This window comes from Podarcis tiliguerta, assembly GCF_965153285.1.
Source record: "Podarcis tiliguerta genome assembly, chromosome: 5".
Classification (NCBI taxonomy): domain Eukaryota; kingdom Metazoa; phylum Chordata; class Lepidosauria; order Squamata; family Lacertidae; genus Podarcis; species Podarcis tiliguerta.
This window is the reverse complement of record NC_139538.1, coordinates 3459407-3483739: the sequence shown is the minus strand read 5'-3', so window position 1 is coordinate 3483739 and position 24333 is coordinate 3459407. Positions and strand designations below refer to the sequence as shown.

General features: G+C 45.5%; 1 protein-coding gene across 3 annotated transcripts; it reads right to left on the bottom strand.

Moving 5' to 3' along the window:
* Positions 1-561: 561 nt before the first annotated feature.
* Positions 562-23347, bottom strand: TFRC (transferrin receptor). Of its 3 annotated transcripts, none has more exons than XM_083442100.1 (19): positions 23302-23347; positions 15826-15884; positions 14525-14738; positions 12663-12864; positions 12412-12540; positions 11874-11964; positions 10889-11011; positions 10337-10435; positions 9962-10101; positions 9199-9365; positions 8533-8652; positions 8356-8441; positions 8206-8269; positions 7282-7349; positions 6925-6971; positions 6040-6121; positions 5083-5316; positions 4547-4687; positions 562-3555 (listed from the first exon to the last, which is right to left on the bottom strand). In XM_083442100.1, exons 2-19 carry the CDS (start codon positions 15856-15858, stop codon positions 3313-3315), a joined length of 2283 nt encoding a protein of 760 aa, XP_083298226.1. In that variant the 5' UTR covers positions 15859-15884; positions 23302-23347; the 3' UTR covers positions 562-3312. The 3 variants fall into 3 exon arrangements, with proteins under 3 accessions (XP_083298226.1, XP_083298224.1, XP_083298225.1); XM_083442098.1 differs by lacking the exon at positions 23302-23347 and adding an exon at positions 22189-22569; XM_083442099.1 differs by lacking the exon at positions 23302-23347 and adding an exon at positions 19915-20077.
* Between the last annotated feature and the right edge of the window lie 986 nt (positions 23348-24333).

The window sequence follows — 24333 nt, the reverse complement described above, 5'->3', positions numbered from 1 at the left end:
TACCAGCGGGAAGGTAAACCGTGTTCCATGTGCTGCTCTGGCTCGCCAGATGCAGCTTGTCACGCTGGCCACGTGACCCGGAAGTGTCTCCGGACAGCGCTGGCTCCTGGCCTCTTGAGTGAGATGGGCGCACAACCCCAGAGTCGGACACGACTGGCCCATACGGGCAGGGGTACCTTTACCTTTAAGGTGGATACACAATGCAAAAACCTCTCTAAGCTGCTATGAGGTGAGGAATCTATGCAAGGATGAGCCCGACGATTGGCCTTTGCATAATGGTATGGCTTGTACATGCAATTTTGTAATATGGAGTGAGGTTACGCCTTTTCATACATGGACTCTACTCAGATAAAAATGGAACTGAATTGGCTTTGAAATGGCATTCTCAGGTTCACAATGCCATTAGTACAGTTTGGGCTAGACAGGAAACTCCTAATCAAACTAACTAACTGGTAGGGATCTCAAGCTATTTCTGGGCAGGCCACAGAACAGGCTGGTAATTAGCAGCTTCCCAGGAACTTGCATGTCCACTAACGAAGCTTAATAAACCACTTCACAGTCAAGTCTTCCTTGTTCTTTATTGACAGTCAAGTCTTGCAGTTCTCATCAGCCATAACACCAAGATTACAACCCCCAACTCTAATCTCATAGCACAACAGCACAAAACACAAATTTCAGAGATACGCATAGCTTATATATTTGAGATTCAGTCCATTTTTCCCCCCCAGCAACTATGTCTACGCTTTATTACCCACCCAAGATGCATGCAGCGCTATGGGAAGACCGCCACTACTTTGATGACCCGGCATTCACAGGCCTCATGAAACAGAGGAAAGAAAACCACGCATGGGAAATTACCAAGCTAGAATTTTTTCACTCACACACACAAAAGGTTTGAAATGTAATTGACTTTATCTACACCAGCTTTAACCTACCTGCTCGTGCCCTCCAGCTGTTTTTAAACTACAATCCCCATGAGTCCCTGGAGCTGCAGGCACTTCCAAGTTGGGTAAAGCTGGGTAAACAGAATTACAACGTGGAAGAGATTTTACAAGAACACATGACTTTCCATCCTCGTGCCCAGCTCATCAAGCTTTCTCCAGCACAAAGCATGAAATCCCAGTGTGCGGAAGCTGCTCGTTTAAGCAAAGAGCCTTAAAAGCAGCACTTATGAATAGTATGGAAAGCATCTTTATCAGCCTGAGTCTTTGGAGAGCCAGAATACACAACTTGTTTCTGCTGAGGAATATCTAAAGGGATGTTCCCACGGATGTATGAACCAGATTTTTGTACCAGAAGCCAAGTAAAAAAAGCGAAGTGCAACAATCACAGTAGATTCAGTTATTTCAGTGCAAGCAACTGATCAGAATCATCCACTCAAGCTCTTGAAGCATTCCCAACCGACACCCACATTTTAACACAAATTTCTTTATAGCCATAAGCAACTCTTATATACATTCATCCAGCCTTTTCTTGAAGTCTTAGAAGTAGATTTGAACAAAAAAGAGAAGAGAAAGAAGGGTCAGGCTTCACCAAGAGTCAGCAAAAGCCCACTGCTCAGTCGTCTCCAAGGTTCTCAGCAATATAAAACTAGTTGCGGCAGCCAATTACTACCCTGGCCTTGCCACACAGCGTGGCAAGAGCCACTAAAGCAGTTATTGCATCCAGCACAAAGTGAGACCAGACAAAGACAGACAGTTGCAGATGCTTGAATATACATGTTAGATACTAACGATCATGCTCTGCAGGTGTTATTGCATGGTGAGCATTTACAAAAAAATTATGGGAAACACTGTTCCCGATAATTAAGACACCCTTAGTGCAACATATGGAGGTCACTGCCTCCGATACAACACTGTGGTAGGCAAAAACTACCTTGTTCTTTAACATTATGGGAGACACTGCTCCCGATAATGTGACCCAAGTTCTCATGATACATCGCAGTGCTGGAAGTTCTGCACCAGAGCTGCTGTTGGAGTCAAGCACAGCTCAGCACAAGCCTGCAATGGTTTGCATCAGCCTAAACACAACCAGGAGTCAGAGGACTGATAGAAAGCCCAAACGATGGGGCTCCAGATCCGCTGAAGGAAGTCCTCATCACATACTGGTTGCACCCAGTCAAAGGAAGCTTTTCATTGAAAGGGTCAGGCAGGAGGTGCGTCTCACAGCTTTCGCTCTATCTTCCGAGAGCGAAAAGCAAGAGTAACACTTCCCGGGACTTCCCCTCACCTGCTTGGACTGCATGCTCCAAGAGATGAGGCGATGTCCCTCCCCTCCGGAAATCCCAAATAATCTTCCGAAGGGATGGTGCTGTTGCAGAACACTGAAGGCTTGGTGGCAAAAAATTCCAGTTATCATGGTTGGATTGTACTAGCAGATGCTGCTTTATCAAAAACGACAGTATAACTGTCATAATTATGGAAGTCACTGCTTCCGATAATTATATTCTGTAGAAAAAACAAATACCATTTATAGTGAACACTGCCACTGATAAATAAATAAATAAATACCTCGGTACCAAGTCTGCAGAGTCAGTCTCTCAAACAAGTGCTGCAAGTTAAGACTAGGCCAAGAGACTTCTCGTTTGCCGAAAAGGCCTCACAGCAAGGGCTTGAGTACAACCAGTCTCCTCGTAGGAGGAACGGTTATCGTTTTAGTTTTTAAATAGTGCCACAGGACCGCTCAAGGTACTACAGCCTTCATTTCTTTGGCGTGGCCTTCCTTAGTACGGAAAGGAGCAAGCCACAGGAGAATTTCGCCTGGGACTCTCTCAATTCCTATTGGGAAGGCGAAAGGTTTCATTTTCATTCCCTGCTAGACAAATCTTGTGTCAAGGTGTGTATCCCAGAGGCCAAGGGGTCTATGGAAGAGCTTCTGTATCCAGGGGAGATACTTCCTAATAGGATTAAAGCCATGGGAGCTTTTAGGCTCACAAGTCACACGACAACTTTGCTCTGGAAGAGTCTGGGAGGTCAGGTTGAATTCATAAGAATCCAAGAGCCCTTACAATTCTTATGAGTTCAATGCTCTGGTTGCTTTGTGTGCCTCTCTCGGAAGAAATGCTTTACTCAGCCTAAGATCAGCCTTCTCAAATTTTGGGTTAGAGAGGCCAGCACATTTTAAAAGGTGAATCTACATACATCTATGTTCTCTGGGTCAGGACATTTTAACTTGCTTGGAATTGCTCAACTTTCAGCCTGGACAACTAAAAATCTTCTGAAGGCCTAAGGGGACTTTGTTATGTGCTACTGGTTGAAAAGGAAGGGGTTCCCTGTTGCTGTACTTCAGAATTAATGGTAGCTTTCAACTTTCTCAGAACTCATTGTCTGTGTTCCAGATGTCACCAGAAAGGGCATTAGCAGCACTCTGGATCGTCCAGGTTGCCAGAGCAAGCTGGTTCCTGAACAGATCTTCATTGAAGGCGCTCCTATTTGTCTTCAAGAGACCCAAGTGGTCCAGCAACGCCTGGAGAGTATGGGAGCCAGAACCAAAGAAGATGTGCCGGAGAGGAGTGTCTTTTGGAGAGACGTACGGGGAGAGGAAGCTGTACTCCACCTTAAGAGGAGAGAGAGAAACACAAGTGAAAAAGAGCTCTGGGATTAGGACATCCTGACAAGTGCAAACACCCTCTGAATTGCTGGTGACTTGTGGAAACCAGGAGAATACGGAGGCCCAGCAGAGTCTTCAGACATTTCCTTCCTCCAGCAGAGCAGCTTTTTCCAGAGTCCCTGGGTAAGGGAAAAACTCCTCTCCCACACAGTTCAAAGTGTTTGTCTCTAGATGGGTGGCGCTGTGGTCTAAACCACAGAGCCGAGGGCTTGCTGATCAAAAGGTTGGCGGTTCGAATCCCCGCGACGGGGTGAGCTCCCGTTGCTCGGTCCCTGCTCCTGCCAACCTAGCAGTTCGAAAGCATATCAAAGTACAAGTAGATAAATAGGTACCACTTGGGCGGGAAGGGAAATGGCGTTTCTGTGCGGTGCTCTGGTTTGCCAGAAGCGGCTTAGTCATGCTGGCCACATGACCTGGAAGCTGTACGCCAGCTCCTTCGGCCAATAAAGCAAGATGAGCGCCGCAACCCCAGAGTCGTCCGCGACTGGACCTAATGGTCAGGGGTCCCTTTACCTTTTTACTATCGTAAAATGTGGCCTACCGCCTCCTTTTCAGAAAAGAAATTACTCAGTGCCCCCGCTGGAAATCTACCTTCTTAGGCAAACCAACAGAAAGATGCAGTGACAATCTGTGTTCTTTTATATACCTATATTTCTACCTACATTCTACAACATAAAGAAAGATGATCAATATTAATGGATTCTAGACTATTAGCTGATTAGACCAGAGGGACCATGTACAGAGTTGACTACTCCTAGCTTATGGTTATCACGGATTTGGGCTCTTAGCCTTGCCATTGTAATTTGCACAGGGATTGATCAGATTCCAACAGGTCATCAGGTTCTTCTGCTATTCACTCCATCAGGGTTTACAAAATCTCTCAGAAAAGGCTCCCTTAAAATTCTCACCCCTTTGGGGAGGAAGGGAAACAACTCACCTTCATGATCCTGTCATTCAAAGCACGACAAGCAGCCTTGTTGGTGAGGTCGGTGTTTCTGATATCTTGTGTCAGGGCGCTTGTAGCTCGGTTGAAGTCTCCACGGGCAACCATCAGCCACTGTTGGCCCAAGCCCATATTCTGCAAGCAAAGACAGTAGGCAAGACTTTTATGCAATATTTGAAGTTGGTGGTAAAAGAACAATTTTCTCCCTTATGCTCCTTTAGGAATCCTCCCCTCCTGTGCTGAACACTACAAGGGCCTTAATCCAGGCTGGAGTCTTGAATAGAAGCTCTCCTGTTAGGGCCCAAATAAGTACCCAATACAACCTACTATTGGTGGCCCCCACTGATCCACTACAGATGAACATCTATCCCTATAGACCTTTGTCTCCATTAACCCTACCCAGTGCCAGAAGCATTTACATTGCAAGAAACCACTGTGAACACCACAAGCGCTGCCGCAAGACCAGGCACGCCACTGCAAACCTGAAACAAAACCCCACTTCCCCAGCACCTCTTGGTATTTTGCACTACCTGCATCTCTTTCCGGTACGGAATTATCTTCCCTATAAAGTCACGTAGCTTGTTGTTGTAGCTCTCGTAGTCCAGGTACAGTTCGTGGTCATGCGTCATCCTCAGAGCTATACGGCCAGCGATTTCAGCTGCTTTGCGGATTGTACTTTCCGCTTCATAGGGGGCACTGAAACTCCTCATCAGGCTGGCCAGATTGTCTAATTGGGTGTCAAGGAAGGGATACACTTTCCCATTCTGCAAGAAGTAAACAGAGTAAGATTCTTTGCCTGGTGCTCCACACTTCCCAAATGGTTTCTCTCTATTTGAAATACTTCACATTGTCCTAGCAAGTCTTCCACATCCAGAAAATTGCAGGTTCTTGTCAATTACAGTGGTACCTCGGGTTAAGAACTTAATTCGTTCTGGAGGTCCATTCTTAACCTGAAACTGTTCTTAACCTGAAGCACCACTTTAGCTAATGGGGCCTCCTGCTGCCGCTGCACTGCCAGAGCACAATTTCTGTTCTCATCATGAAGCAAAGTTCTTAACATGAGGTACTATTTCTGGGTTAGTGGAGTCTGTAACTTGAAGCGTCTGTAACCTGAAGCGTATGTAACCCAAAGTACCACTGCAAAAGTAAAAGAAAAGCTGCAGGGGCAGGGTATTTTTATTAGGTCCAACAGCGTGTCAAAAAGTACCGAACAATTACTTTTCTTCCTAATTCCTCAGGGTGGCTCTCAACAAATGAGGTCTAGGATGCAAGCCAGTGAAGGGTCAAATTCAGGAGGTGGTTGCAACCTGTCTCCATGATTTGGCTTACATTTTAAAATCTGAATGGGCCTTCTGCATAACTGACTGCTCCAGTCAAATTCTCCCAAGAGTAGGTATTGTGCCCTGCTGTGGCCAATAGATAATTTTCAAGAGGTAGCACATAGATGAGCTTGGGCCCGGAAAGCAGAACAGCATTAACCAACTTACATTATAGAACTGGAATGAAATAGATGGTATCCCCGAGTAGGACAGAAAAGGAAAGGCTGCATCATCAATACGAAACGGGACCCTGCAAAAGGAGAAGTTTTCAGCTGCTGTGCTCAGCATTGAAGAGTCATATACTTCAACAGAGGTTACAAAAGCCAAACAGAATCCCAAGGTCACTGCAAGGTACACATGGCACACAGTTCAGCTTTTGCTGAGAGCACATTTCTAGCTTTTGGTAAGAGCCTATTTCTCGCTTTTTGGGTTGCAAAAGTTTGTACAGTTGTACCTTGGTTTTTGAACAGAATGCATCCTGGAAGTCCGTTTGACTTCCAAAACGTTCGGAAACCCAAGGCACGGCTTCCGCTTGCGCAGGCACGCCGGAAACAATTGTGGAAGCCCAATCGGACAATTGGCTTCCAAAAAAAAAAAATTCAAAAACCGGAACATTCACTTCCAGGTTTCAATCGTTCGGGAGCCGAAATGTACAAGTACCAAAGCATTCGACAACCAAGTTATTGTCTTATGCCTGCCCTGTTACCCAAGAAAAAGCACTGGCAAGGTAAGACCAATGTTCTGATGATTTAAACTGACAACTTTTTTTTTGCCAGATCTCAAGGCAGCCTTGGAGATGGCCAGAAGAAGCAAAACTGATGCCCATCTGCTGCGGATGGAACAGAGCAGCTACTACAGGTCGTTATACTAAGGTTACCAGATATTTTTCAATGAATCCGGGGACACTTTTCAACTTCAATGGATTTTGTATGGGGACTGATTTGTAAATCTGGGGAATGTCCCTGGGAAACGGGGATGTCTGGTAACCTTACGTTATACTACCAGGACCAAAAGGATTTCCCACCGCAGCCACCCGTCTGTAACGATACTTACTCTTTTCTGGCCAAAGTGGAACGAAGATCAGTTGACGACACAGTAATCTAAAAGTGAATAAAAGATGCACATTTCAATAAAACCTTCTCCTGATAAAGTACAGTCTTCCACCCCTTCGTCTAAAGACTCTAGTGTTCTGCAAAATTCTGAAGGATGCTTTGTTATCAACAGGTATTCCCAGCCACTTTTGCCATCAAAGAGCTCGAGGTAGCAAGACTCATACATATGGCTGTGGAGTGTTTCTCGAGCTTTTGATGAAGACCCTCTGTGCGGGGGAACAGAACATGGCCCCAGTACCAAGTTTATGGTTCAGCTTCTCCAGGTCACTGCCTGGAACTTTCAAGAGATGATACTCACCTCTGTGACTGCATCTTCCAACAACCTTTTCAACATGGGGCTGGCAGAGAACCTGAAGTCCTTCGAGCCTGTGGGGTACAATTTAAAAGTATTAGTTCAAGGCCTACTGAGATGGACTGATGATCTGCAGTGCAGCTATGGACTGTGGCTGTACATCTTCACTTCCATTTTAATTTCAACGAAGTACATCATCATTATCAGCCTTTGGGATGGAGAGGTGGTGTTTACCTGCAAGCACTGGTTACATACCTCAGGTGCAAGGAAGCTGAGTTTTTTCCTTTTTGCAAAAAACTAAGAAACAAGGACACTAAATGCTTCTCAACTAAAACCTTAAGGAAGTAAGGAGGGTGCAACTCTGATGTGACTGTAAGGGACAAGATTCATGTCCCACAGTATTTTTGCATGATGCTCCCATAATAATGAGGTTGTAGCAGGAGCATTTGTAGCTTTTCATCTTACAACTTCCAATGTCTTTTCCACCTACATTTTCTCTACATGGGGTTCTGGATTAGATGGGACACTGGCCTGATCCAGCAGACTCTTCTTAGGCTCTTATGGAAGTTAGTTCTATGGAACAGTTAAAGACCACAGCCCCTACCCCAAGTGGCTGAATTTCAGTAAATCAAAGTGGCAAAGATCTCCAAGGGAAGTTATCCTCAAAGTGCATTTTCAGTCCAATGAGCAAAAGAAACCAAGAGTTTAGTGCCCTCAGTCTTTTGCGCCAGTCTAGTCTAGAAAATGACCAGGATTGTTTATTTTTTATGTGTAACGCAAACAAACTCACCCTTCTTAAGATTGTTTTGGCCTAATCTGTTGTACACATTTATCCAGTTTATATTATCCAACTTAATCATCAAATCACATTTACAGTATTAAATTTACAGGGAACGCCCTCTATCACATGCAATCTTTAATGACAGTTACCCGAAACTGCTGCATCCAAGTTGATATACGCAACCACCTTCATGTGGAGAGATGAGGAATAGCCCTGAAGAGAGTAAAGAAACAGCAACAATTAGCTATTTGCGTGATTTGGCTGTTCTGAACTGCCCAATACATTGGAGCCGAACTTACTTCCAGCCATTCTGTGGCACCGACAGCTCCAAAGGCTCCAGCACTCCAACTGGCAAAGACAATACTCCGGCGGGGCTTGTACCCATCTGCAAAGAGGAGAGGGGACAACTACTGTATCCAGCTCTATATTCATGCCGAAGAATCGCTTTTGTAGACGCTCAGTGCCAATCTCCTTACCAAGTTTCACGATGTCAGAGAGTGCTTTGGCAAGTTGCCGAAGCAGGCTGGTTCCTACACCAGCCTTTACGACTCCAGGCCCCCAGGAATCACGCTGGGCTCCAATGACTACATACCGATCTGCAAGACAGGGATCAACCGTTAGAGCCTCTATCAGAATCGCAGGATGGAGAACTAAGGGTATGCTTAACACACACCGTGTTATGGTGCACACCAGTTCCTTGCAGCTAAGTCAGCTGAAGACTTGGGGACTAGCCTATGCCATTCTCCTAGTATATTATGCAGCACAACCTTCTTCTGCTCAGCAACACCGAACTGCAATGTGTGGATGCGTTTCAGTATCTCTTAGCCACCTATTTCACTACCAAACAGGCACAATGCATTCAATGGAGCATCTTGCTAGGCTGCTTCATGTTAGCCATCTTGCAGTATTTCCATTACAGGTATCATCATCCTGTGAGTCTGGACTGTGCTCTGTTATTGAACACAGGCTGGGCAAGCAGTCTGGCATGCTGCCCACACAGCATCTCTGTAGAGTAGGCCAAATGCCCATCAAGATCCCTTCCAATGCCATGAGGGAGCTCTGAATCACGAAATGGCAAGAAATGAACTAAGGGACACCAATCCTTCCCTTTTACATCTGCAACAGATTGGCAAAGCTTTTACCTTGTTCCTCAAAGCCTTTGATCACACCAAAGATGTTTAGGATTTTCTTTTCCACAAGCTCATTGTTCACCCGCAGCGTCACACTTCTTCCATGAGAATCTGACCGAAGCTTGTAAACAGGGAGAGCTCCTTTCCATGGATTTGGACAGTCTGGCGTATTCATAGCACTGAAAAGAGGGGAAACTAGTTATTGGAAGCACACAGGGCCTCCTGAAATGACAGTCCTAATAGCCAAATTCTGGACTCTTGGTGATTTAAATCACAAAAGGAATTCAGCAAGCAGCTTTACTGGGCCTAACACACTGTTTATTTCTACTGGTAGAGGCAACCAGAGATAGCTCCTAGAAAGCACAAAACTTCCTCACATCACAGTCAGCAGCTTTGGACTATACGGAGGCACCTACTTCCAACCAGCTACAGAGCATTACAGCTTCTGCCTAGCAGAGTGGAAGGAGTAACTTGTCAGGAAGGAGGCTGTCCCTCTCCCCCAAATGCTGCTATGTTGTAGGAATTCCTAGCTGGGAATATGAGGCATTGCTATCATTCAGGTGCCAGGCAAACACATTTTTGCCAGGCATTATAGCAGCTTTCATCCAGTAAACTTCCATCTGTTTTTGAAGGTGAGGGGTTTTTTTTTGGGGGGGGGGGGGTGCTCTGATTTGGGTTTTTTTTTAAAAAACTGCATATCATCCTTAAATCTGGTAACAGTAGCTCTTGAGAAAGGGTACTGACTATCATTAGCTTGAAGGGAGAGTTTGTTTACCTGAATATTTTCATTGCAGCAGAGCTTGAAATGGTTTGTACTGGAATGCGTGGGAGGCCTGAGGATTCAACTGGGGGAAACTGAGTATGGTTGAAAGACGGAAATCCAGGAGTAAAAGGGTCTCCTGTCCCAAGATGAGCCTGCCAAGGCAAAATCCAAGAATTATATGAAAAATGGAGACCAAAAAGCAGTTCAAACAGGTCTATTTCAGGGCATTCACAAGTTAAAAGGGTGGGATTATGCCTCTGTTTGCTCAAGAGGACGCTATTTGTCTTTGTCTTTCATTTGCTGTGCTAGGCAGGCTCCAGAATCCATCTAAGAAGCCTGCAGAAGAGGCACCCACATTCACCCAAGGAGGTATAGGAAACCACTCACGTGTCCAAATTGGGAATAGCTCTCTCCAAGGTTCTCATAGTCAGCTGGATCTGGGTATATCAAGACTCCTACAGCACCCATCTTCTTGGCATTTGCCACCTAGGAGGAGGCGTTTAGCATATTTATTAGCAGGTTTGTGCCAAAGAAAACAGTAAAATATTAAATGGAACTGGTCAATTAGTAGAGCCATTCCACTGTGACCATTGCCCAGTATCTGTAAAAGCTCTACAGCCCACCATGTAGTCATTTCCCCATGCTTCTATCCATTCACAGCCATAGTGGCACATATGCTTTTATTTAGTAGTAGTTGCAGAGCACAAGAACGACCTGGGAAGCACCAGGTAGATCATAGAGTTCAATTTGGCTCAGAGGATGGTGTTTGTTGCATGTCCATTCTGGAGACAGTGCCAGCTTGTGAGTCCTGAGCATTCGTGACACGTGCAAAAAAGATGGGAGTTGAACAGGGAACTGGAAGAGCCACCACAGGCTCCCTACAAATTCCTTTATCATGCAGCATCTTTACTAGTCCTGTCTTAAGAGCAGAAAACTTACTTTTTCAGAAAAAGCAATTTCTCCAGCTCTCACAAGGATCACTGTTCCAGTTAAGTTGACTTCTTTCTGCAGCAGTTGATAGAAGTCTTCATTGCGCCCATAGTTGGCATAAACAGGTTTTCCCTATAAAAGAGCAATTAAGCGACAAACTAATCTTGATGCATCTCCTTTCAAGCAGACCACAAGATTTCACACTAGAGACACCTTCCTGAGCTACGATGAAGAACGGTTCCTGTTTCATCCCCCGAGATCTTAAAGCATCTCAGGCGGCATGACTGAGAAAATGTAGCCAACCAATTCTCTAAGCAGAGCATAAGGTCCAACCCCTGGCCCAACTGTGCTTGGAATATTTCCTAAGGCCTGGAGACCTTGCTTGATTGTATCCACTTCTTGACGTGAGTTAGGACTGGTGTTCTACACGCTACACATGCCCATTGACTTATATAGGCGACATTAAAGATGAAGTTTTGTTTTCAGGTAACACAGCAAGTTAAGTCTAGACCAGCATTTCCCAAACAGTTTTTTTGGGCCATGCCCCACCTAAACATCTCTAAAATCCTGATGCCCCCCACCCAACATATAATTCTTATTATTCAAAAAGTGAACGGTTCACGTGGAGGAAGCCTAAAAGGCCATTAACTGTAAATAACTCATTCTCGAATTGCCCTTCTTAAAAATCAAACTGCCCCCCTGTAGGGCATGTGCCCCACATTGGGAGCCATGGGTCTGGACCAGGCATCCCCAACCTGCGGCCCTCCAGATGTTTTGGCCTACAACTCCCATGATCCCTAGGTAACAGGACCAGTGGTCAGGGATGATGGGAATTGTAGTCCAAAACATCTGGAGGGCCGAAGGTTGGGGGTGCCTGGTCTAGACCATTGCAAACCAGCTTACTGGCCAAAGCAAGTTTTACTTAATGTACAAACTAGCATGCCACTATGTTGAAAGCAGAACTTCAGGTACCTAACAAGCCAAGCCAACTTACAGAAACCTCTTTACTTTCACTGTATGCTACATAAGCTTGAGGAGTCTCCAAAGTTTCTCTTGGCTGTTCCAGGGAAACTTCATTCGGCGATCTAAGAAAGAAGAATAACAGCAGTCAATCAGAGCGTTAACACAGAATTTTAAAATGTTTTTAGTCCCAGTTACACAACTAAGGGCTGCACATATCCTGGACCATCCAACTATCACTCTTTGGGGAGCTTTGAAATGCAAGCCTGTGCTAGTTTTTACTGGTTGCAGCTAACCCTGTGACCACAACCCTAGGACCAGGAGGACAACAGCAGAAATCACAGCCTTAAGATCAATTTGAACCTGGACCTTATTAGATAGGAAGCCTGCTCTTTTCTAATATGTGAATATTCACTTCCTGTATTTTGGCTTTCCACATTGGGTTAATTCTCAGAAGATCTGCCAGCCAAGTTATACTGCAGACACCTTGTTGACAGCTTCATATTGAATCAGCTCTAATGTTTGAGACCGACCAGAGGAGCTCTGATATGAAGAACTGAAGAAGCACATACCCTGGGGTCTGCAGCCTGACGAAGTGCTCATCATACCAGACTTTATCCAACTTGTATTTCTCAAACTCTTGATGAATGATATTGGCTAGGTTCTCATCTCCTGGACTGCCAGCATCTTTCTGACCGAACCTGAACACAGAGGTATTCCAGTTATGTTTCCAGAAGCCAAGCATTGCAGCCAGCCATTATTTTGCGTCTACTGAAATGCTCTTTTAGAAAGGACTTTTGAGAAAGTTTCTAAAAAAGCTTACCCAAATTTATCTCTGAAACTTGCAGAGCGCAGCCTGGACGACAACTTGCTTTTAAGGTCACTCCAGTATAACACAGGTTCTGGTTCCGGTGTGTCATCTTCAGGCTCGGTTGAGCATTGATAGCCATGGCATGCTTCAACAGCATCTTCACTTTTCATTGCCTGTATCCTTCCACGGAAACTCAGATAGCCAATCAGGAATCCTGTTTGTGTAGATTTATTCAATGAACTTAGTTTATATACCACCTTTCTTAAAAACAAACAAACCTCAAGGTGGCTTACAAATAAAAAACCAATACAGTGGTACCTCGGATAAATTCGTTCCGGAGGTCCATTCTTAACCTGAAACTGTTCTTAACCTGAGGTACCACTTTAGCTGATGGGGCCTCCTGCTGCCGCCGCCGCACCACAAGTTCTGTTCTCATCCTGAAGCAAAGTTCTTAACCCGAGGTATTAGAACCCTGGGTTAGAAGAGTCTGTAACCTGAAGCGTCTGTAACCCAAGGTAAGTAAAGGTAACGGTACCCCTGCCCGTACGGGCCAGCCTTGACAGACTCTAGGGTTGTGCGCCCATCTCACTCAAAGAGGCCAAGGGCCAGTGCTGTGCGAAGACACTTCCGGGTCACGTGGCCAGCGTGACATCGCTGCTCTGGCGAGCCAGAGCCGCACACGGAAACGCCGTTTACCTTCCCGCTAGTAAGCGGTCCCTATTTATCTGCTTGCACCCGAAGGTGCTTTCGAACTGCTAGGTTGGCAGGCGCTGGGACCGAACAGCGGGAGCGCACCCCGCCGCGGGGATTCGAACCGACCTTTCGATCGGCAAGCCCTAGGCACTGAGGCTTTAACCCACAGTGCCACCCGCGTCCCGTAACCCAAGGTACCACTGTACAAAATAAAATGCAATATGCTATACACAAATACAGTGGTAACTTGGTTTTCAAACGCCTTGGTACTCAAACAACTTGGAACCCAAACACTGCAGTGTTCCAGTTTGCGAACTTTTCAGAAACCAAACGTGCTCCACTGAGTGTTACACTTTCATTTTGAGTGTTACGCTGACAATTTGAGTGCCACACTTCCGTTTGAGTGTGACGCTGAGGTCTGTCTGTTTTTGCTATTTATTTTGCCTTTTTGTGGCTCTTTTTTGTGTGTGTGATTGTGTGGAACCCAGTTCAGCTACTGACTGACTGATTGTGTGACTGCAGTACATTGTTTGCTTTCATTTTATGGATCACTGGTCTCGTTAAATAGAAAAATTCATGTTAAATTGCTGTTTTAGGGGTTGTTTTTAAAAGTCTGGAATGGATTAATCCATTTTGCATTACTTTCTGTGGGAAACCGCACCTTGCTTTTTGGATGGACTTCTGGAACAGAATAAGTTTGAAAACCAAGGTACCACTGTATAGTATTCCAGACTTTGTAAAACTGAAATAGTTGATGAATAGATGCTGGCTTTACATATGCAAACCCAAGAAATTCAAAATTCAGAGGAACTTCTAGCATGTTCACAGGAGCACCACCAATGGACAAAATCCCCCTCTTTACTTTTTTTACAATTCCAGCAGAGATCAGGGTGGGTTTTTTAAAGCCTATGACTATTCCTGTGGTTTGATACCATTGCCGCATCATTTTTACTTTATTTTCCTGTAATGAAGATACTCCTGTATATGTCCATAAGTAAATCCTCCCTAGAAGATCTATTACCCATGTGGCACCATTTTAACTTTTAATACACCAAGTTTATTCTCTAGGAAACACTGCTGAATTGTGCCTACCGGAGGGAATGCATTATTCAGTGTGCCTTGGAAGATACAAAAAGAACAACAACACAAATTGCTCTGTACTTCTCACCTATTCATCTTACCTATAAGGAAAAGGAGAGCTGCCCCAGTAAGTACACAGCAGAGGTGTCGATTGTTGTTCCTTGGTTTTATTGGTCGGGTGTGAAGATGGTCAATTCCTCCATTTTCAATACCTTCCTCATCTTCAGCAGACAGCTTCATTTCCACATGACTGTTGTCTCCATCTGGCTGTCGAGACAGACTGAAGCGGGTGTATGAGAGGGGCTCTCCTCCAAACTAGATTTAAAAAAAAAGAATTCATCAGAGATGAATGAAGAGTGCTAATATTAAAGACACCAAAAAGTCAAGCTCCTTTGTTGGTACTGACAACACAAATAGAGGCCTTTAATTCCACTCACCTGATTAGAACTTCAGAGTGTAAATCAGCTTTATGGCATTTTAAAATCTAACACATTAATTATGGCCTAAGAGTTTGCAGGCTGTGGTTGACTTCATCTGATGAAAGGGAATGTCGTTTACAAAAAATTATGCCATTTTGCTGATCTTTCAAGATTGCTTTTGCTGCAGTCTGCTAATATAATAGCCTTGCTGCAAATTATTTGTAATAATTGAATATCTGAGATTGGAATAAAATCTGGTACATATGAATAGGAAAAGTAAGTCTGGCTGTTCTTTCCCTACTGTATATCTTGACTGAATCAAGGAAAGGAGGCAGAAATATATAAAACAACATGACATCCAAAGCAAAGGTCTCACATACTTGGCTTAAAAATAAAATTTGGGGGGGGGGGGTAGGACAGAATGCAGTATTTTCGGTTCTCAAGTTAGATGCTGCAGAACACAAACCTATCTGGGCTTTTGAGATTAATGAACATGACATAATCAGCCCAAGGCATTTACATAGACATGACCCTGCTCATTCATAACTGTGGTCATAATTAACCCATGCGTCTCTAGGCCTAAGGACCAATCTACATGGGAGGGCTTAGATTTAAGCTCAGCAGCTGAGGAGCTACTTCAGGCATGTACAGGCACAAATACTTGTTTCCACTGAACAACTGGCTATCTACAGTTCTTTGTGACAAAGTGGGGTAGATAGCCAGTGGCCCCCCCTGTCCCCATTTATCTCCAGCCTGCATGGCCAATCATCAAGAACGGTGGGAACTACAGCTTAGCACCACCTGGGAGGCCAGAACAGCATCCCCATAATTAAGAGTGCCATTCAGGTCCAATTCTGCATGCTGGAACAGCTTTTGCAGACCAAGCTACATGTAAAGACAGGGACTAAGTGGTGCACCAAGGTTTTGGCCAGGGAATTTTTATTATCAGAGTAAATCTGATAATGCAGTTTGATCATCCTTACCATGTTAAATATTGCTTTCCTAGCATGATCCATAGCTGGTCACTCCTTCAGGTACTTAACTGAAACACAGATGTTTGAAGACATTTTAGCAAAGCAAGGTTTTCATTAGGACAGTAAAAGACACATCTATAAGGCACAAGAGCTCTTCCCATCAAAACTAAAAGCTGCAGTCACCACTAGAGGCCTCTACAACCACATGGACAGATTATCTGCAACACTTTGATATACAGGTGCACTGTACTCCATTCTATCTTTATTGAGCCACATAGTATTAGGAAATGGCATTTATAAACACCAGCTATTAGGTAGCTTTCCAAGATGGCTACCTGGCTCACTTACCACCTGTTACGCATTGTCAATGATGCTCTTCCTGCAGAAAGAGGACACGCTGGCAGCTGCCACAAGCAGTGGCCCTAGCTAGCACCCATTACCAGAGATGCCACAGGACACCAGGCAACTATTGAAGCCATGCAACAGTGCCATCTGAACTTAAAAGCTGCACCTTTTGTAAACAAGATGCAACTCGGAAATTAATTACTAGTCTAATTCAAGTACTGGTAAGGACATTAAAAGGACCCCTGGCAGTTAAGTCCAGTCGTGGACGACTCTGGGGTTGTGGTGCTCATCTAGCTTTACAGGCCGAGGAAGCCGGCGTTTGTCCAGTTTTCCGGGTCATGTGGCCAGCATGACTAAGCCACTTCTGGCAGAACCAGAGCAGCGCACAGAAACACCATTTACCTTCCCGCCAGATTGGTGCCTATTTCTCTACTTGCACTTTTTGGCGTGCTTTCGAATTGCTAGGTTGGCAGAAGCTGGGACCGAGCAATGGGAGCTCACCCCATTGTGGGGATTCAAACCGCTGACCTTCTGATCGGCAAGTCCCGCGCCCCTTTTAATGAATGGACAATTAATTAATTTCAATCACTTTTTAATTTAAAAATGGACATGCAGTATGATAAACAACGGAACCAGGGATGGGACTAAGGGGAAGTCAACTCTTTTCTTTATGTTTGAATATGTATTGTTTTTGGAAAATTAATAATATATACATATATATTTATAACAAGTATAATTCACATGGTAGGATGGAAATTTTGTCCTGAGTAGCTCAGTTCCGCAGCCATGCCCGCTACTTTCAAGGACTTTCTTTGTGACAGGCTTCACCTGTCACATACAGAGTAGATGACCTTTAACACATCTACATTTAGAAACTGTTGTTTAGAGTTCCTATGTAAGCTTGGCATGAAGTCTATGTGCATATTTCACCGAGTTATTTTAGGGGTGGAAAGGGGAGCTTAAGGATGAAAAATCTTCACAGAAGCCCTAACTAGTGATCTTTTGCTGGCGTTCAGCAATACACAGCTACTTTATCCCGCATGCCACTGCTATGCTTTTGCATGCCAATTTTCTTGGTCGGCGATAACTGCAGCTGTAGTCATGGTAGGTGAGAGGTTTTTCCTTTTTAGTATGTCATCTATTGAGTTTTTACTATTTTATGTTGGGAGCTCCCCAGAGTGGCTAGGGCAACACAGTCAGATGGGCGGCATACAAATAAATTATTGTTGATCTGGCTTGTTGATTGCTACATATGAAGTGTGAATTGGTTAGTAAGCAATCTCAAGAACCTGTCCAGCTGGACTTTCTCTTTCTTACCACTACCACCAACTATCCTGTAGGAAAGCCTTTTTAAAAACCACTAAATGTATTTGAATGACTCCTGTAATCTGCTTTGAAAGGACTGTATAATGAGTGGAACGGTATAAATAATTGTAATACAGTGGTACCTCGGGGTTGAGAACTTAATTCGTTCTGGAGGTCTGTTCTTAACCTGAGACACCACTTTAGCTAATGGGGCCTCCCACTGCCGCCGTGTGATTTCTGTTCTCATCCTGAAGCAAAGTTCTTAACCCGAGGTACTATTTCTGGGTTAGCGACATGGGATGTTTCAATGCTGTATTTTGATGCCTATTGTGAAATACTTCCTGGATGGTCCACTGCAGAAAGGCAGCATGCACATAAAACTAAACTAAAGCTCTATTACCTGTAAAAAGACTCAAACCTACACCCAGATTTATCCTTATCAGGCCAAGCCCTTCATTCAGTTGGATCAAGTGGCTCAGATTAGTTTATTACCTCCAATCCTCCCAACAAGATTTGATCTTCAATCAGTCCCTGAACACAGACTTTCCAAGCTTCCTCAGATCTTGACATTTTATATTTAGGTAGATGCTAAAGTTCTAAATGCCAGCACCAGTTCTGAATAGTGTTTTCAAGCAGCTTCTTTTCTTGGCAAAATATATAAGGTGTAAGATTTCGGCAGCAGCTATTTTACTTGTTTGAACTAATAGAAATATGAGTTCACGTGCACCTTCAGAACTGATGCATGTCTTTATGCTGTATCCAACACATCAAGCAAGAAGCAGCCCCCAGAAGTCCCAATAAATGGCAGAATGGCCAGTCTCTCAGTTGTGAAAATGTGCCAAGCATACATATATACTGTGTTTGGAGTTACATGAAGCTCAGGAGTCAAGCTTAGCCACAGTCTATCTCTGGCTATTACACATCAGCAAATGATCCCATAGCCTGGCAAGAGAAGATAACCGCTTCGAGGAAAACTGGGTAAGCTGCTATGCACTTAGATAGCAAGCAAATGAACTCCACCTTTCTGTAGAAAGCAATGAGTCTTCCACAGAAGGAGGCAACTGATATGTCCCTTTCAAACTTCAGCTTCAGGAATACTAGGGTACACAGAATCACCTTTTACACCGGTGGCCCCGTTAGGTAGGTGTTAAAATGCTTGCAGCTACTGAAGTGGATCAACAAGCACACAGCTCCATCAAACACCAAACCAGAAACAGCTTACAGAAGTGGCAAACCTCAGGCTAAACTTTTAAGTTATTACACATCCACATTCCAATCATCTACCTAAAGTAGTGATGAAGAACCTGTAGTCCTCTGGATATTGTTGGACAGCGACTCCCATTATCCCTGACAACTGCCCAGGCTGGCTGGGGCTGTTGAGTCCAACATGTGGAGGACCACATAATTAATATTTTAATTGCACTTGTGCTCTACTGCCTTAATATTCTGTCACAGGAAGTTGAGCTAGAAAGAATCTGGAACTACTCTCAACGTAAAGTAATAAAGTTCTACAGTATTTCATTCACAAACTGGTTCAGCACACTGCCTTATTTAGCTTGTTTGAGTAGGTTCTAGGATTGCCAGAAACACTGCAGTTGCAATATGGTGGAATTACCAGTTTATGAAGGAGTCAAACAAGCCAGTTTGGCCTGATTTAATCTCACCATACCTTGCACTACTATAGCAGTCAAGGAGTCTTCAGAACAATGAATAAAGCAAGAGTTCTAGAACTCTACCTATAACTTCACAAACTAATGTTTACAGTAGCACTAGGTGTGTCACCAGCTCACTGCCAAGGCTTTCCATTGGTGGCTAAGTTTTCATTTCAGTATCTGCAGGGCACCATGAATGGCAGAGCCCAAGGTGTGCCAGAAAGCAAAACCACTGACTAGGTGGCACAAACTGCTTGTTGAAACTGTCCTAAACAAGTCAACTCACCATGAACCTTCATGTACATGGGAAGCATTGATCTGTTTAGCGTAACTGTACTGTCAACCAGACTCTACACCCCATTTTTATTTATAAAATACGTATTTATTATTTCAATTTCTAGCCTGCTTCTTTCTACAGTGCATAAAATATGTCAAGTACAAAAAAATGCAAATCAATATATTGTAACTATAACTATCTAAATGCTAATTCATTTTAAAACGTGATATAAAATCCAAATAATTCATTTTGATAACAGGGTCATAACATTTCATTATAAAATACTTAAAGCATATCAATTGATATCAGTTAGCTAAAGCAAATAATAAACCAGAGACAGATATGCAAAACACTTCCAATGCAGTTATTTTACAATAATATAATCAGAAGGCAGCACATGGCAGTACTATGCCATATGCTATAAAAATTAGTGAAGTGCACATTTTTTTTCCATATAGACTAAAATGTGCAGACAGTTCCTAGCTGCTTGATCATTTACTATAAAGTGCTCAAAATCACCTCTCAGTAATCCTCTCAGGAAGGCACTCTGTCGGCAATAGATGGCTTCAATCACCTTCAGTTTAGCCTCTCACCCCAGGCTCCCATTAAAGCCATGAGGTAAGAGTTTTGTGGTTAAGAGTGCATATATGAAACCAACCCACCTCTCACAGTGAGGCTCCGCCCAACACCCCTCCCTTCCTGGGCTGTCGTCCCCCATCCCCAACCAGGATTTATAGCTAGTAAAACAAATAAGAGCTCCTTCTGCCACCCACACTAAGGATCAACCCCTTATAGGCTGCCCCCTCAGTGCCTCCTTTTATACCTGATCCTACCAGCACTAAAACAATTTGCCACCCCTGCTCAATGGCTGCTGCTGCTGCTAAGCACTCTGCTGATCAAAGGTTAGTGTCACCTCCCTTCACCTTCACATTTATACGCAGTAAAAAAACACCTGGAAAACATGAAAACCTCAATCACGCTGCCATTACTATCTAAGTAATTGTTTAACAGAAGAATCCTAATCTTGCCTTCTTAAAAGAAGTCCTGTTGAATTAAATAATGTTCTAGCATGCCGTAGCAGCCACTTGCCACAAAGTCATCAGAACAATCAAACATCTCTGCCCTACATGTGTGGTGGGATTCTGTGGGAACTCACGGTAGAATTCATTTAAAGGCACTCAACTATTGCAACTACTTCCCTTCTATATTCTTAACCAGTCTGACTGCACAATTAACCTGTGATGCAAGGGTCCGCCACATTTGCACAGCAACACAAACCATGTCCTAAGGATGTACTTTAGGGTGGTGACACAAGCCTCTACAGAAGCTCTTCTAGCAAGATTTGTTTCCAAAGCTCCTTTTAACTTGGACTGCATGCACACTATACATTTAAAGTGTTCTCAAAATAAAGCTTGCTGGTAGAGCTTTTGCTCTGTATGCAGAAGGTTCCAGGTTGAATCAGATTTGGGGGGAATCTCCTGTCCGAAATCCTGGAGAGTCATGGCTAGTCAATGTAAACTAAATGAACCAAGGGTTTACCTCTGTGTTTGGCACTATGCCTAACAAGGCAGCCTTCCTCAACAACTCTGCACTGGGCAGGAAGAGGGAAATTAATGGAAAAGCAGCAAGTCATACTGCACCAGCAGACAAGCACATGAGTGGGCAGAACAAAGAATTTAAACGAAGATGAGTAAAAGGCCCTGGGCCCAGAAATATCAAGAAAAATGAGCCTCCTGTAATAACCCATCGTTATTCTTTATATAAGCAAGCTGGGGCAGAAACCGCGAGGGAGAAGGAGTAACAGCCAATGGGCAGGCTTCTTGCCTCACCCCTTCCTTTCCCAGCATGCTGGGCCCCCAGAGTTATCCCTTCAAGGTCAGGAAATATGGAGCCATGCGCTCCAAGCACATGTAGAGCTCCCCCCCCCCAGTCAAAACCCATGGAGGTGCACCTAAGGGCCCCTATCCTTAACAGGATCCTGCAACTACACAAAAAGCAGCGCATGCATGTCCCACGTTCTCCCCGGATACTTCCGACTGGTAAACAGTAAAACATCTCCCCCCCACAAGATTTCTGTAGCGCCTTTCCTATTCCCCAGTAATAGGTCCTCCTCCTGTCGAGAAGCACGATTTCAGCTCTGCTCTACAAAGCACAAAGGCCACAAATTGCATTCCCCCCCCCCCGGCCTCAAACAACCCATTAGCCTGGAGATCTTCCCCGCCCGCCCTTACTTCACCCCACCCCACATTATGCAGAGAAGGGACGCCTCAAGCCCTGGTCGGCCTAAAGAAAAGGTCAAAGCCGAGCAATGTCACGTAGGCAAGCTTACAAGGAGATCGACCGCGGCGCAAGAAATGCGCAGAGACTTTTAACAAAGAAAAAAAAGGGGGGAAAGGGACTTGCGAGGGCGAAGGGCCCCTTTTAGGCGAAGAGCCCTTTTAGCGCCGCAATGCAAACGGGATAGCGCCCACCCCCAAGTTCCCAGAGCCAGCCTCTCCCATTGCATAATGCAAAGCCTCGCGCAGAACCCTTTTCTTTTTTCCCCGCCCGCCAGCGAGCTCTGTAGGCAAATGAATGGGAGGAGAGGGAACGAGCGTGCCTGGAGCGCACGGCTGTGCGAAGCTGCCGCCACCTCCGCGCCTTGCAAAGGGTGCAGACACCATGCGGCATTTGCATGGACCTGGACCACAGCCAGGCGGAGCACGCTGCCGCACGCGAGCCCCCCCCCCGCGAAAAGCCCTTCTCCCGGCGGCCTCCCCCGCGGCCACGCACCCGCTTCCCCCGGCGCATCACCTTTCCCAGGCAGGCCCTCTCGCGCGGCGGCAGTTGCCGCAAGCACAACCAGCTCGGTCTAAAAGGAAAGGGCGTCCAGCAACGTCGCGCGCAAGCGCGTAAAAGGGCAGCCCGGAGCCCCGCCCACCGGCGGCGTGAGCGCGCGGCCCGCTTTTCAAGGAGCGGCTGGGCGGAGCTCGCCCCGAACGCACCGCTGCACGTGGGAATGCTGAGACGCGGGTCCCACGCGCACGGGAAGCGGGGGAACCTCTCCCCCCAAAACACATAGAAAATAATAAAACTGAACGGCCAAAAAGCACCGTTTCGGGTTTCGCCCTCTCCTTTGGGCAAAGAGCGAGGCTGTCGTCGGCCGCCTTCACCTCAGGAAGCTGAATCGGGCTGGCAGCAGCGAAACCGCCTTTTAAGCAAATACTAGTACGATGAAGATGGTTTTCTGAGGCTGGGGCTTCCGCCTCAGGCGCGCCTTTAGCTAAGACGCGGGTCGCTCGTCATGTCTGTAATTGGCCTGAGGCGGGAGATAACAAACACTCGGAGCACCTGCTGCTTGGATGTTGGAGGGCGCACAGAAATCACTTCCCCCTCCCCCGCCGTGTGAGGAACCTGTTAATGCAATCCCTGCTACGGGTCTATGACAGATTCTTGTCATGGCGGGTTGGGCTAGATGACCCCTTGTGGGCCCTTCCAACTCGACAATTCTATGACGGCCTTGAAAGCGCCTCGAAGCTCTCGGTTTACCTTCTATGAAACAGGCCACCCTCCTCTCCACCTCAGGAAACCGTCGCTTGTGGCTGCAGCTTCCGAGGCAGGAGGGCGGTGTTAATACCACCCCCCCCCCAAATAAAAACCACACCGTAGCTGAGGGGAAAAATGGGTTCCGGGGTGGCTGGGACCCGTCTCCGTCCCCTCTGAGCTTTAATTTAATTTAAAAAGGCACGAAAGGAAGCGCGGGAACAGGGTGGGGGAGAATCGGCATCGATTACTACTACAAGTGCAAAGGTCCGCCGGCGGCCTCTCCCCTCACGCGCTCGCGTCCGGGAAAGAATTACAGCCTTCTTAAAAGCGACGGAAACAAAGGAGGGGTTTTTATTTTTATTTCAATGTTATCTCAGTCACCTGACAGGTTTCAGGTTCGGTGGCGGAGCCGATCGCCCGCAAGGAGTTTCTGAGAGAAGCGGAGCTAAACGGCGGTGGGGGAGGGACGCGAAAAAGGCGGGAAAAAGAAAATGCGCGGCCTGAGAAGGGCGGGGAAAAGGAAGGAATGGCCTCGCGCCTCATAGAAGTTGTTGTTGTTTTAGTTGTGTCCGACTCTTCGTGACCCCCTGGACCAGAGCACGCCAGGCATTCCTGTCTTCCACTGCCTCCCCCAGTTTGGTCAAACTCATGCTGGTAGCTTCGAGAACACTGTCCCACCACCTCGTCCTCTGTCGCCCCCTTCTCCTTGTGCCCTCCATCTTTCCCAACATCAGGGTCTTCTCCAGGGAGTCTTCTCTTCTCATGAGGTGGCCAAAGTCTTGGAGCCTCAGCTTCAGGATCTGTCCTTCCAGTGAGCACTCAGGGCTGATTTCCTTCAGAATGGATGCGTTTGATCTTCTTGCAGTCCATGGGACTCTCAAGAGTCTCCTCCAGCACCAGAATTCAAAAGCATCCATTCTTTGGCGATCAGCCTTCTTTAGGGTCCAGCTCTCACTTCCATACATCACTACTGGGAAAACCATCGCTTTAACTACAGTGGTACCTTGGGTTCCATACGCTTCAGGTTACAGACTCTGCTAACCCAGAAATAGTACCTTGGGTTAAGAACTTTGCTTCAGGATGAGAACAGAAATCGCGCGGTGGCAGTGGGAGGCCCCATTAGCTAAAGTGGTGCTTCAGGTTAAGAACAGTTTCAGGTTAAGTACGAACCTCCGGAACGAATTAAGTACTTAACCTGAGGTACCACCTTTGTCGGAAAGGTGATGTCTCTGCTTTGTAGGATGCTGTCTAGGTTTGTCATAGAAGTTTGAGGGACAAAACAAGAAAATCCTTAATAAAATATCAAGATATTAAAAAAAAAAAAAGAAGAAGAAGTTTGAGGGACCTAAGTGGCCGTGCCTTTCCTCCACACTTGGCATAGGTTTTATGCAGCGCAGTGAAGGTGCTCCGATC

Excerpts from the sequence above, each read along its gene's own strand:
- TFRC (XM_083442100.1), bottom strand. The coding sequence starts at position 15,858 with ATGGATCATGCTAGGAAAGCAATATTTAACATG. Across the intron at positions 12,865-14,524 it reads AGCTCTCCTTTTCCTTATAG|GATTCCTGATTGGCTATCTG; the intron begins GTAAGATGAATA and ends CTACACAAACAG. Across the intron at positions 4,688-5,082 it reads CGTACCGGAAAGAGATGCAG|AATATGGGCTTGGGCCAACA; the intron begins GTAGTGCAAAAT and ends CTTTGCTTGCAG.